At 53.4% G+C, this 14809-nt stretch overlaps 1 protein-coding gene across 6 annotated transcripts in view; it reads right to left on the bottom strand.

Moving 5' to 3' along the window:
* Positions 1-14809, bottom strand: part of Hdac5 (histone deacetylase 5) — a 35855-nt gene that overhangs the window by 11669 nt on the left and 9377 nt on the right. The window contains exons 3-5 of one of the 6 annotated variants that reach the window (XM_051178379.1): positions 11413-11484; positions 6880-6996; positions 67-326 (exon numbers count right to left, since the gene is read on the bottom strand). In XM_051178379.1, the coding sequence (XP_051034336.1) occupies positions 67-297 (231 nt within the window). In that variant the 5' untranslated portion in view covers positions 298-326; positions 6880-6996; positions 11413-11484. Of the gene's footprint in view, positions 1-66; positions 327-6879; positions 6997-11412; positions 11702-14809 lie in introns of those variants that run through there. The other 5 variants (XM_051178383.1, XM_051178355.1, XM_051178364.1 and 2 more) reach the window with 5 other exon arrangements.

Here is a 14809-nt window from a genome sequence, read left to right as displayed (position 1 = left end):
GCAGGGGTGGTGAGCCAGGCCCGGGCAGGGCCGCACCTCTGGTGGGCCCCGAGCCCCCCTGCTTACCTTCAGGTGCTTCTGCAGCTGGACTTCATGCTGCCTGGTCAGGTGGTCGTGCTGCTTCTGAAACTCGGCGAACAAAAGCTGTTTCTGAAGCTGCTGCTGCTGCTTAAGCACCAGGAGCTCTTGCTGCAGTTGCTGCTCCCGTAGCGCAGGGTCCATGGGGCCTGCCAGAGCCCCCCGGAGCTCCACAGGGCTGGGGCTACCTCCACTTCCACCCCCCATGGAGCTGGGCATGGCTCCTGGCAGCACCGGCTTCACCTCCACTGTGGGCAAGAGACATACACATGGTCAGTGGGTCCAGCCCCAGACTGCTCTCAGGGCCCAAGGGCTACCAGACAGGTCCACTAGACCCTGCATGACATAAATCTCTCCACCCGCCCACAGGTGCTGCCTTCCACTCTCTTTAAATGGGGCTGAAGTCATGAGCTTCAATAAGGAACTATGCAACAGGGCTGCAGGAAGGGTCGGTCTGGCATGCACAAGGCCTTGGGTTTGAGGAAAAAACATGAGTGTGAAAAGTAGCAGTCAGAGAGTGACAGTGTTCAACACATGATAGCATCACTGACGGTTAATACTAGGCACTGTATATACATTTAAACTGCACAGTGATATACAAGTTAGAATCTGTTATCATCATTACCCCTTTCACAGATAAGGAAACCGAGGCAGAGAGAGTTCTGAGTAACTTGACCAGACATAGCCAGGTGACCAAAGAACCATATGAATCTAAATCCTACACTTTCTTTCACTCACTGTCCCTTACCTTCTCCCACCTAAGCCTATGCTTTAAGAGAAACTGAGGCAGGGATTGGGCCGGTAAAGACCTTCCAGATAGCTTGCTCTCTGTGGATCTTTCAGTCTCATCCCAGCTGGGGCAGATGGGGTGGTGAGATGGGGGGGGGGGGCAGAGTGGGAACAGGAGGCCTCAGGGAAAAGGGGATGCAGGGCTGCACCAAGCCAGGGACAAGAGAGGGCTGGGAGTCAGCCTGGCTTCCTCTGCTGGATTATCTCCTTTCAACAGTTTTATTGTAATTACCCTGAAGATGCCGCTATATATAGAGTGAGCCAAACAGCAGCTGTGTTGGGGGGAGGAGGATGAGAGAATGAGCGTGCAGGGAGGAGGTGGGAGGAGGAGACAGGAAAGGAAAGGGAATCAGACAGGACAGGAAGAAGAGTGACGGCAGGGGGAGGGCTGGAGCTGTGGCAAGGACCTCGGTCTCCAACCAGGGGAGGATCCCCTGGGAAGGGCACAGCAGGAGAGGGATCTGTTGGGTGGTTCTGAGGTCCACATGGACGATGGGCCACAGAACAGGAAAGGTTCCAACTGGCTTGTGGGGAGATTGGGTCTTGACCTCTTGATCCCCGCGTGCACTGTCCTCTAGTCACAGAATGTCATTCCACATCACTGCCCAATGGTTGCCAGGGCGACCAGGCAAACACCACACCAGTGGGGAGCCCCAAGCCCAACCCACACCCCCACCATGCCGCCTGAAGCTAACAGGAAGGGGAAGGCAGGGTACCACTGCCCGGGAAGAAGGAAGCGAGAAAGGCAACGCCAACTCATCCCCTTTTCTCTCCACTTCTCTAAAGGAAACCCTGCGCTCCTCACTAGAGCCTGGGGAGGCAGCACGGGGCTAAGAAGATGTTCCACCAGCCAAGTGGCCCACTGCATCCCAGGCAGAGAGAAGACACAACCCCAATATCCTGATGGTTGCCACCCCCACCCCCACACCTGATCCTACATCAAGAGTGGGAAGGGTATGTGGTGTGGCCGGGACTAAAAAGAGGCCCCCACCTATGTCCTCAGGGAACACAGCACCGAAGGGCATCACCGGGCCATTCTTATGCCTGATAAGCCTGGGAGACCCACTAGAGATGGGTGGGGAAGAAGAAGCCTCAGCAGGGTGTCTCTCAGCAGCCCCTCTTCCTTCAGCATAAGCTGAGCACATTCCTCTGTGGTTTCCCTGTCAGCCACACTGACGACTCTGTGGCCACCAGGCCAGAGCCACATCTGCAGGAGTGGCCAGATGAGGCCACAAGGGTGGAGTCACACACACAGACACACACAACCCCCACTCCCCACCGCATGCACGCACTCTCTCCCTTCTCCTCCATGCCATGCCCTGCCCCAGCACCCGGATGAAAGATGCCTCAAACTCTTGGGGCCATTCTGCAGAGGACCAGCTCTACACCAGGGTGAAAAGCAGGGTAGCAGCAAAGGAGCGCATGGCCAGCCTCTAGTCTACCCAGCCCCCCTCTAGCACCCCAATCCCCTCCACCCCCGAAGCATTCAGCAAAGCCCTAAGCTGACCCAAAGCTGGATTGGTCCTGACACTGACCACTCCACCAAGAAGTGGACTGGCTTCAACCTCCTGCTCTTTGCAGGACTAGGACTGTTAGCAGTAGATGCTAGCCTATCGTCAGCCCAGGAAAGGTTAGACTCTAAAGATTCTGGCTCCCAGCAGATAACCCGGGTTGGAATAGTGGTGGGCAGGGGCACCATGGTCCCACTGGCATGTAGGTGGCAGGGTGGCTGGAGGACTCTACCACACAGCTCCCATGCAAGCAGGAATCAGGAGAAGGATGTTAATTTGTGGTGACATTCGACATACCAGGCTCTGCCAGGTAGCAATGTGGCTCCTTTCAGGATGGGAGCCAAGGAAGAAAGAGAATGGGGTCCCCAAAATGTAGTCCGCCCAGCGCAGAACCTAGAACCTAACTGACCTGGCACCCCCTTAAGGATCTGGGCCCTCTGCCAGCTTGGCAAGTACAGAGCAGGTGACAGCAGCTGCCATTCAAGCCAAGCACTTGGAAGGGGAAGTGGGTGTGTCAGGACAGGAAGAGGCTCTTGGTTGCCTCCTGGTGGATCTAGGAAGGTTGGGAAACCTTAGGAAAGAGGAAAGGGTGGGCAGAGGGGCATGTCCCACCCAATAAGATGACTGTGTGGGAACTCAGGCTAGCTAAGAGCCCCTTGAAAGGCCAACATCACAGGGGGACAGCAAGACCCCCCCCCCCGGGTCCTTAATTTCACCTACCCCACCCCCACCCCCGGACTCATGCTGACCTGCATAGAACAGAACAGAGTCAATGGCAGGAACTTCCTGTGGAGAGAAGTGCCAGGGCTCCAGGGACAGGCACTGGCTACCTACCCTAGGGTCTCAAACCCTCGCTTCCTCCAGGGAGTAGCAGCCTTAGGAGCAAACTGACCCACGCTGCCTCTATGCGGAAATCCCGAGCCCAAGCAGTGGATTGGGCAGTGCCGTTTGTGTCCAGCCATCAGCATGGCCCTCCCTACACCAAGCTCTGGCTCAGAAGGTACAGGCCTGCCTAGCTCATGGGTGTAACTGGGCACCTGCTGACACCTGCTGATACTCCCTTTTCATTCACTGGGCCTCTTCTGTCCATGAATCCCATCAGCCCAGGAGGTTCTACAGCACAAGAGACACCCAGGCCCTCAGAAGGAGGGACTAACAGGGCAACACTGTGTCCACTGTGTCCACTGCCGGGACGGCCTTAGCCTGAGAATAAGGAGTGAACTGGAGTTGCACACTGTAACCCTAGATATGCAGGAGGCTGAAGCCAAAGAGTTGTGAGGTGAAAGCCAAACTGATTAGCTCAGTGAGATCCTGCCTCAAAAACAAAATAATAACCAAGCCAGCCATGGTGGCTGCATCCAGAAAGCTGAAGCAGGAAGACTGCATTGGGTTCTAGGCCAGGATGGGCTACAGAATAAAACCCTATCTCAACTAACAACAACCAAACCATGAAATTTAAAGTTAAAACAGCAAGTCCCAGGCAAAGGGATGTGGTTTCTAGGCAGATAAGGGGCTTTGGGCCACAAGAAACAGGTTTTGACAGTACCTTTGGGAACTGGGGCTCAAAGTAAACAGATCTAGCTACCCTAGAACATGGGACAACACCTACTCCTGCTCAGAACACACTGCAAGCCATACTCCATCCTCCCTTAGAGATATCACAAGTCAGACACCAAACCCTGACCAGCAGGGGATGGGTGCCTTTTGCTCCATTAGGGGAACCCTGGAGCAGCCCATGGTTCAAATCCACCTAGAAGACCCAAGAAACTTAGTGTCTATCTCTGGAAGACCCTTCTACAAGAGCTACTGTTGAAGGAGGGAATCTAACACAAGGAAGAATTAAGTGATGTGACACTCAGAATTGAAGCAAGGCCTATGCAGACAATCCCTTACTGTGGTGTCTCTTTGCCTAGAGAGGACAGGGTGAAAGGGTCCTTTGAGACCATGTTTTCAGCCCTTGGTGACAGACTTTGGAAGCCAAGCTTCACAGAGAGATGGCGGTGCAGAAGACCCCACAGGCTTAGCAGCAGTAGAGCAGGGGTCTGACTCCAGGTGGCCTGGCTCCCAGCACGGGCAGGATGTTCCTAAGCATAAGGATGTTCCTAAGCACAAGTATGTTCAGCCTGGCTCCAGTCTGGGGTCTCATTCCAGACAGCGCCCAAGAAGACGGTGCACTCCAGCAGCATCCAGGTAGCCTCCTTTGCCAATAATCAGCAGCATCTTTAAATGTCTAATCACCTTGCCTATCCCTTGGAGAATGGAAAAAATAGTTCTTGTCCCTGTCTTGGCCTTGAGAGAATTTGAAAGGAGGCAGGGAACACAACTCACACTCCTCTGCCCATGACGCCAATGTCCCCTCCCCATCAAGGATGGTTTCCCATGATCTATTTCTGTGCTCTTACGTGATTAGAGAGGCCAATTGAGGCTCAACAGGTCCTACCACAATTCAGACATCATTTCCACATGTGCAGGCCTGGTATGACTCTCACCTAGCAATTTGCACAACTCGTTGAGCAACGCAAGCGAATACACAATCATGTAATGGTTAAGAGAGAGGGCTTTGGAAAAGGTGGCACAGGCTCAAGGCTGTGCCACTTGTTAGTCAAGGTTCTAGGCGCCTCCCCATGCTTCACACAAGCATCTACAAAATGGCAGCAGAGCACCTACCTCCCAGGTTGCCAAGCACAAGAGAATGCTGGGGAGCTTGGCACAGGGCCACGGGAAATCTCAGAAGAACTAGGCAGGGCTGTTATTATTAATGGCTCCGTGTGTGTGTGTGTGTGTGTCCTGGCTTTGGCAATCTAGCAAAGCCTAATGACTACTACTTGAAATGTTTCTATGGGCTCAGAATATATTCCAATGATAAAGTGCCTGCCTAATACACAAAGGTCTGTGTATGATCACCAGCACCAAAATAATAATGATCATAATAATAAAATAATAAATAAGTTTTTAAAGCTCACAAAATAGCCAGGTGAGCCGGGCAGTGCTGGTGCACACCTTTAATCCCAGCACTCGGAAGGCAGAGGCAGGAAGATAGATCTCTGTGAGTTTGAGGCCAGCCTGATCTACAGAGCAACTGCCAGGATAGGCTCCAAAGCTACACAGAGAAAACCTGTCTCAAAAAACTAAAAATAAAGATAAATAAATAAAATAGCCAGATGTGCTGGTATATGCCTAATCCTAGTATTTTGGGTAGGAGTGGGGTCAACCTGAACTATATTGCCAGACCCTGTCCCAAAAGATCAAAAACACCTCTCTGAATTCAAAGGCAGCCTTGTCTACACAGCAAGTTCTAGGTCAAACAGAACTACATAGTCAGACCCTGTGTAAGAAATAAAATGATAAAAAAAAAAAAGTCAAATATGACAGCATATACCAACTCAGAAGGCTGAGGCAGAAAATTCCTAAACAAGGTAAACTCAAGGTCAGCTTGGACTACACAGACATTTTCCCTGTCTCTGTGTGTCTCTGCCCCTCTCCCGGTCTCAGCCTCTCTGTCTCTTTCTCTCTCTATGTCTCTGTCTTTCTCCCTCTCCCTCTGCCTCTCTGTCTCTCTCTCACACACACAGAGGACTGGAGAGATTGCTCCTAGGAGGACCCAGGTTAATTCCCAGCACTCATGTAGCGGTTCACAACCATCTGTAATTCCAATGCCCTCTCCTGGCCTCCTCAGGCACTAGGCATGCGTATGGTACACAGACATACAAAGCAGGCAAAACAATATCCACATAAATAAACATAAAATAAATAAAATGTGTTTGGTGTTTTATTTTGATTTTTTAACCAAAAGGTAAGAACACACAAAATAAAATGCTTAAAATTATGTGAGGCCAAGCTGGGTGGTGCTGGCTCATGCCTTTAATCCCAGCACTCAGGAGGCAGAGGCAGGCGGATCTCTGTGGGTTTGGGGCCAGCCTGGTCTACAGAGCAAGTGCCAGGACAGGTTCCAAAGCTCCACAGAGAAACCCTGTCTCAAAAACAAACAAACAACAGGATTATGTAAGGCCAACTTCACAGACCACTTAGGCTCTACGAATGCTAGGCTGAGACTCCGGCCACAGTAAAGCCGTAGCTCTCAGTCAGGTTGTCTGAAGGTCACTTTGTGGTCCTGTCCCATCCCAGCCCTTCCTATGAACTGCAGCCCAAGCATGAGCTGGGTGTCATAGAAAGAGATGCGGTTGTGGGAGCTTCATCCCCTCAACTCTAGCATTTCAAGGCCATTCGCCTGGCTTCAGTGGCTGCTTTTTTGCAGCTTAAGTCTCAGCAGTGCGATCCCATCCATCTCCCCCAAACATCACCTGGAGCAATGAGTGCAAGCTCTGGACCCTCCTTTCAAGCCCCACCACCACCCTAAGCAGTCTGAAATCCTCCCTCCTTGACCTCGCTGCACCCCACTATAGGTGATACCTCCCCAAGGCTATTCTCTATCCTCCTGGGGCAAGGTACTGGGAAACCCTCAGCCCTTCCTCCAGCAAGGCAGAAGCAACATGAAACTGACCTCAGAGACCCTCAGAATGTCAGTAAGGAAAAGGCCCAGGAGCTCGGCAACTCAACGCCCCCAGCTGCAGGAGGAGGAAAGTGAGGCCACAGAGGGAACAGGCTTGTCCAAGGTCACCTGAAAAGGAGGCAGAGGAGCCAGTGCTTAATCTAGACTCTCCTGGCTCTCTCTGCCCCGCTCCCTACAAAGCAAAAAGGTTGGAAAGCCTGGAGGCTGGTGCCAAATTTAGTGAGAGATGCAACAAGGAGCCCTAAGGATCCAGCAACCTAGATGAAGGTTACCAGAGCCCAAAGGTAGACGGGAGAGGAGGGCAAATGACAGAAAACTGGAGGCAGGCTGAGACTCTGAAAGACCTTACAGGGATTTGGAATCCAGGTGGAGGACACAAGGCATCCCTGGAGTCAGCGTGATCTTAGGAGGCTATCTAGAAAAAAAGGATTCCCACCTCCCCACCATCCCAAAAAACTATCTGGGCACAGAAGCTGCAGGCAATTAGAAGGCACAGCAGCCATGCAAAACCTGCAGCGGTTGCCGGAACTGTTGGCTCCTACCTTCAGGGAGTGGTGGTAGCAGGGGCCCCAGCGTAGGCCTGCCTCCATTCTCCAGGCACAACCCAGGCTTGAGTGTCCAGCAAGGCACCCGGTCCACCTGGCTGCTTGCCATAATCCCCCCACCCTGCTCAAGTTCAGACACCTGCTCCTGGCATCTCAAAACATCCTCTCTCCAGACTGCCAGGCTGCTGGGAATTGTATTTGCCTGTCTAGCATAACTGCCACCTGCCCTCTGCATAGGCCTCCCTAGCACCAGAGCCTTCAGGAAACATGAGAGACAGCTCAGACTCTAACTGGTCTTATATCAGAACCGCCAGAGGAGGAGTTAAAGGTTGCCTCCCCAGCTGCTACAGACTCAGACCCTGAATCTGAATCCATCCCCTTGGCAATTCTGTGGCAATTCAAAGCCAGAGTTCCACTGTCTCACAACTTCCCTGGACAGCCTGCACTCTCCCCTGTTGACAATCTGACAGCTGTTACAGCTGTGTGTGGACACGGTTAATCTGATTTCCTGTCTGGCAGCTGTGCAGAGGGAAACGGACAGCTGAGGGTCTCAAAAACAAGATGAGGTAGGAGGGTATGTGGGCAGGAGAGGCTGTCTTTCTGGCTGTCTTTACTCTGCTCCTGAGCCGTCACCTTCCTTTGAGAAACGTGCCTGCAGGGACAGAGATGGTTGGCTACGTGGTTCCAAGTGTTTGGGGGGGGGGGGTAGCTACTCTTAAGACACCCCAGAAGCAGGGCCAGAATGGGCCCTACTCTCCAGGAGCACAAACTTTGGAGGCACATAGACAGGCCTACCACATGCAGTTGTACAGGTTGTATGCATACTGCATACAGGGGGCTTAACAAACTGGAGTTAAGTCTAGCCCATGCTCTGGTTGCTAAACCATAGGCACGAAGTACAAGGGCACACCCACCCAAAGGACCATTTTTTTGAGAAATGTGAGTAAGAGTTTTTGTGTGGATTTACAATGGCCCCATACAGGCAGACCCGAGTTCAAATCTTAGCTCTTACTTATTCCATTATCTTGTGATCCTAGGTAAGAAGTTCTTTTTTATTTATTTATTTATTTGGTTTTTCAAACAGGGTTTTGGTGTGTAGCCTTGGCTATCCTGGAACTCACTCTGTAGACCAGGCTGGCCTTGAACTCACAGAGATCCGCCTGCCTCTGCCCATCTCCGACCATCCCACCCTCCACCAAGTGCTGGGATTACAAGTGTGTGCACCGCTGCCAGGCCCTGGTAACTTCTTTGACTTCTCTGATTCTCCTCAATTATGGAATGTGGGTTATTTAACGCCCTTCCTAAAGGAGACCAGCAAGGAAAGTCCCGGGTATCCTTGCCACCTTGTGGTATTACAATATTATTTCCACTCAAGTCCTGCCCTTCCTACCTTCCTGGCATCCCCACACCTACACATTCCTGACACATAGCCATGCTCGGAATGGCCTCAAGAGCCTAAATAAGAACAGGCAGGGAAAGCCCCAGTTTCCCACGGGACTTCCCAACATCCAGAGCATTCCTTCCTGGCACACACCAGATCCATACCTCCCTCGGTGGGCAGAGAAGCCTCCTCCTCTGCCATCCCTTCTCATAATGTCCAGGACTCCGCTAAACCAGAAATGGACGGGGAAATCAGAGCCCAGGCCTGGGGTCATTGGGAATCCCACAGTGGAGTCAGAGATCCCAGGATCCTCAAGTCAGAGCCAAGAGGAGGTGTCCACTGTGCACTGGGCATGACATGGTGGCTAGACAGAGACACCCATCTGTCAAGAGAGGCCACCAGTCCCCTAGTCGCTTCCTTAAGCAGGAAGAGCAGAGTGCTTCTGTTCCTCTTGAGGTCACTTACCCTCAGGTGCCCACCATAGCTGTCTCTATTCAGCCACCAGGTCAAGCCCCAGAATAGCGCCCAGGCAATCTGCCAAAAGGCTGGGCCTCCGCCCCCTCCTGCAACACTCATTCATCTAGGTGCCACCCACTGTGCTAGGTGCTGGGTGTTGGCAGCCAAGAAGACAGCATAGGGAGCAAAAGCTGTCCCCAAATAAGAATTCCCAGGACTTGCTGCTACAAGGGACAGAGAGGCAGCCTCCAAGGGACTGGAGAAACCAGCAACACCATCCAAGAACTGGCTGGAAATTGGCTTTTTCAGTCTTAGACTTTACATCTTGTCTAGAGGCTGCTGGAGAAATTGGGAGGAGAGGATGCATGAAGGGAAAAGGGACAGGAGGGAAACACCAGGCTTCTGGGCCCTCATGGCCATGTTTATCTAGGGTGGATTTTTTTTTCTTAACCCAAAGGTTAAAGTGTTTCTATTTGAAACGTCTATTTACATTCCAGAGTCCAAAAAAAAAAAAAAAAAAAGGCAGCCAAGCTCCAGGCCTATATCTGTCCCCAACAGCGTCAGAGACACAGCATCAGAGTTGCTCAGGGGGAACATTCTTTGCCCCCTCCCTGAGCTGCTCGGGTGACTCACACCTCCCTCCTGCCAGCAGGGACTGTGCATTGCATGGCTCAGAAGGCCAGGTTGGAGATCGGGAGAAAGGGATTGGCTAGGGCACACACGGGATAGAAGAACGTGGTCCTAAACTTTCAGAATCTCTGGAGTCTAGTTCAAAAAAGATGAGTAAATAAGAGGAAACGGGACCAACTGGTGGCTCAGTACAGAACTGCTTGACAGCTAGTAGCCACCCTAGGAGATGCTCTGCAGACATTCCTTCACCTCCAAGGAACCCACCTTAATTAACACCCACAAGGCAGGGTTCGCCGCCTGAACACAGGAGCTGTAGCTCAATTAGCCCTGGGCAAAAAGTAGCCTTTTGGGCTCCATCCCAGAGGCCTGCAGGGCTGGTCTCCTATAAGAGGACACTGAGTGGACCATCCCTGTCCATGTCCAGACAGACAGCAAACCATGTCCCAAGGAGTTTCCAAACCTTTCTAATACACTCTTCTGAAACCTTCCAATCCTACTGCAACCTTATCCCTGGACAGCTGAGAGCCAAATCACAGGTACCCAGGGAGGCATACAGCTCCCACCTTCTACCTGGAACCTTCAGATCCACACCCACATATCCCCAGTCAAGGACTCTAGCACACAGACACACATATTCTCTCTCTCACACAAGTACCAAGCCAGCCACTGCCAGGAGGGGCCAAGTGGGCATGGGTCCAGCTGGCCCCTCCCTGGAGGAAGCATCTTGTGGTGCCAGCCTGGTGGGGAGGCTGTACCAGAAGGGCCTGATGCTGCCAACAGGTTCCTGAGAGTGAAAAGAGGAGTGGCCAGCTCTGGGGGGGGGGGTTCCATCCCCACCAGGACCAAATACGTTCCCCCAGAGGAGGTGGCAGGGCTAGGAACCCTCAAACTTAGGTAAGACACCAAAGTAACACTTCTCTATCCTCAGGAAGTGGAAGGCATAGGAGGGAGCTAGGAAGTACGGCAGTCAAAATAACTCCATCATCCCAGCTGCTAGTCTCTGCTCAACCCTATCCCAGTGAGCCCTCTCCCTAAGTGTCCATTCTCAAAAGTCTCCCGACTAAAAACTTGCCAAAGTCATTACATCCTGAGCAGGTCAAACCAAACCACAGAAGCTAGGGCATTTCTGATTCCTGTAGGCACCCCAGGTACACCTTCTTCCTCTGCTCAATTGTGGGGAGCAGGCAGCCTGGAGACAGAGGTCACTGACCCCACTTCCTCCCCTTTGACCATGGTGTCAACTAGGCCAGAATCCTCTAGGATGCCCCAGCCCCTCACAGCTGAGCTGCTCCTGCTCAAGGCTGAGGTTCTGGAGGGCTGCGGCAGAGGGTGGCTAGGAGGCAGGGTGAATGGGCAGCTCTGGGCAAAGGGGGCAGGGGGACCGATCCATGGGTGTTCACCGGAAGAAAGCTGAAGCAAGACCCAAGCGGGGCAAGATTCACAGTAAGATGCTCAATCCAGGTAGTAAGATGCCCAAGAGCTGAGGGCAGGTGGGGACACAGAACCACTTACCTGCCACAGGGATGCTGTGCAGAGGAGTCCGTGGCAGGATTTCCAAGGATGGTTCCCGGCCTGGCATGCCATCTGCTGAGAAACAGGACTCAGTCTCATAGATGGTTTGCAGCATCTCCACGAGCCCCTGTGCCTTGGGCACCAGCAGCATGCCAGGGAGGAGCCGCCCGAGGCGGAAGCCGGTGAGGGGAAGGTGGTCAGCAGGGCCAGCAGGCTGCTCAAGGACTCCCTCAGGCCACCGCAGCTGGGACCCACAAGGCAAGGAGGCGCCTCATCCGGCCTGGGCCCTCTGGAGGCAGCAGAGGCAGGGAGGCTAATGAGGCTGTAGGCCTACTCTCTACTCCAGGAGCATGGACCAAGGCCTGTCCAAAGGTTCCAGTTGTTGGGCTATGGCTGTGTGCTCAGGGGACAGGAAAGGGAGCTCAGTGGGCAGGCAGGCTCTGTGTTCCCTCCCAGTGCCACCGGTGACAGCTCTGGGCCTGGCTCCCTGCTCCTCCTCCCCGAGTGAGCCGCCGGCAGCTGGCAGGAGACTGAAATAGCAGTTGGGGGAGGGCCCTGTCTATAAATAGGTGGAGCATGCTCAGGGAGCCGCCGGCTGGCTGCCAGGAGCCCAGGCCTGGCGGAGGCCCCATGGGGGGGGGGAGGCGCGTTCCACCCCAGGAGGAAGCGCCAGTCAAGGGGGAGGGGGAACTGGGGAGGCCTGCACTCAGGGCCAAGGCCACAGACCTGGGTAGCCAGTGGCTGGACTGCAGAAGAGTGCAGGCAGGCAGGGGACCCAGTATCTGGGATCAGCTCAGCTATTGCAGTGGGCAAACTACGGACCGGACACTAGGAAGCCATCCTGGATCTGCTGCCTTCCCCCTTTCCGTGCTTGCGGAGCAAGGAGAGGAATCAAAAAGACTAGGGAGAGGTGACAGACATCCAACCACCTGGTCTAACCTCACACCTCCTCCTAACAGCCTGTGGAGTTTGTTTAACTTCTGCCTTCCCACAGAGCGGGAGATGCCTCCCTACACTCTTACTATCAAGGAGACCCTAAATAGCAGGAGGGTGGCAGCTCTCTCCCACCCATCCTGGAGAGCCACCTCTGGCAGTCTTCTTTCCAGAGAGCAGAGAAACTTTCTGGGCAGGCCTTGTCCAGCCCAGGCAGGGGGCTGGACATCACCTGCCCATTCTCAACTCAATCGATGTTTGCCTGGCAGTATACCCAGTGCTGTCCTGAAGGCATCACAGACACCATTGCCTTTATGGTAACAATGACCTCCAGAAAGAGGCCAAGATGGGGAAACTGAGGTATGGCAAGTCACTCCAGTCACAGAGCTGCTCACATGGGAGGAATGGACGTCTGAGGTTCTGACCACCATACCTGACAGGCAAAGGGATACATACACAAGGCTGCCCAGGGACAATGCTCTCCAGTGCCCAGATAGGAAGCCTTGGGGTTGGAGGGCTTCCAGTTAGTGGTAAAGCTGTTGGCTTTCTGGAGTAGCCCCAGTTCTTTGGGCCTTCATGGGCCATGGGGCCACTGTACCACCAAAGTTGGGGCCACCTGCCAGCAGTCCCCACTGTTGATCTGTCCCTTCTCCTGAGGCTGTGTCTCCTACTGATAAAGAGATCCCACTTGGTCCCCTGGCCTCACTGGAGTCTTTCAATAGCCTGGTTATTCCTGGGTCTACAGCCTCCTCCCCTTTCCTGACGTCACAGTTGCTATTTTGGACCCCTCCTGGCCCCTCCTTGCCCCCCACTCCAGGCACAGAGCCAGGGACACCTGTCCTCTCTGGACTGGATGACCTCACCCTCCTGTCAGGAGCCTGGGAGAAGCTGTTTGACCAAGGACATGGTGGCTGAGGCTCACAGCAGCCCATGGTCCTCCCAGGCTTCTGCCAGGCTAGCAAGGGCCTCCTTCCTCAGGTAGCAACGCACATACGTGAGGAAGGTAGAGGCAAGCTTTCCCACACGGGGTGACATGCAGATGCTGCTGGGGTCTGAAGCTACCGCCATGGCTGATTCTAGCAGAAAAGTCAGTGGAACTGTACAGCCCAGGAGCTCGGTGCTAGAGAACATCACCTGTGTACCACCCTTCCCCCCAAATGCATCCTGCCCAAGTCTCAAGAGCAGGAGGGAAGACCAGGGACTCCAAATGAGAGTCACAGGCAGCAGACACAAGGGAGCCCAGAAAGCCGGGGGCAGCAGCCTCTCCCAGCCGGGTCTCCACCCACCCACGCTGGGAACAACCAGAAGGGCTGGCTAGCCCTGTCCTGGCTCACTCTGCCTGCCCCAGGCACAGGAGAGAGGCAAGGGAGTCCTGGTCAGGGGAGGTTAGCAGCCATGACAACCTGAGAACATGGTTCTTCAGACCCTAGATTAGCCTGATGTCAAAAGATCAAAGATCTTTTCTTTTTTTGAGTTAGGGTCTGTAACGGAGGCTGGCTAGCCTCGAACTCACAACGATCCTCCTGACTCAGCCTTAAACCCTGCTGGGACTACAGGTTTAAGCTATCAAACTTGGTAAATAGAAGTCTTTACCAAGTGTGGGCTCAGGGATAGCAGCCAGCACCATCACGACTTCTATGCACTAGGAAGAGAAATGTCTATCTTCAATGCAATCCCCAAAATCCTCCAAGGAAAAGTGAGGGGACTGGTCTGGGGGGGGGGGGGAGGAGGGAAGACAGGTCTCTTTCTTCTCCTTCCAAGATGAATAGGATGAAACAAGGTTTTCCTGATATTTAACCCTAACCTTTCCTGCTACAACGCCCCTGGCCCTCTCTCTGCTTACATTTCCATTCCTATCTCCAGCTCGCAAGTCCTGTCCCACAAATCTCACCAAGCCCTCACTAAAGATGTGGTCCATGAAACACATGCACACCCAGCACCAGCAAGTTCAAGCCCAGCTTGGGCTATAGCACCAGCTCTACCCTCCCCAGCAGCAGTACCTCGGCCCCCTCTCTCTATACTCTGGGTCTTCAAATCCTCTAAGGCTTCCTTGATCTCGTCCAGCTCTCATTTCCTCAGCCCAGAGGCTGGCAGTGGGCCCTCACTGAACTGGGAGAAAAATCCTGCTTCATATAATCAAAAAGCCCAAGGCTGGCCCTGAGACCTGGCCTGCCAGGCCCTGGAAACACCAACCCTGCCTACTATCCTCTCGTTCTTCTTTTCCTTTGAACCCAGGCATGCTGGAACACGTCGGTATCACCCAGGTCTACCATGAGCTAGGTCCATGGTTAGGTACTACTGGCTGGAATCTTCTCACTTAAAACCAGCTGCAGGAAAATGTGGACACCTACTTTGGCATCTTCCAACTCCCCTCTGGTCCACCCTGCCTCCTCTCAGCATCCGGTCCTAAGCCTTCAGTATCTCTGGGGTAATGAAGCAAGGGAGAGAAAGAGAACAGATTCCA

This window comes from Phodopus roborovskii, unplaced genomic scaffold, assembly GCF_943737965.1.
Source record: "Phodopus roborovskii unplaced genomic scaffold, PHOROB, whole genome shotgun sequence".
Lineage (NCBI taxonomy): Eukaryota > Metazoa > Chordata > Mammalia > Rodentia > Cricetidae > Phodopus > Phodopus roborovskii.
This window is presented reverse-complemented; position numbering and strand designations above follow the sequence as displayed.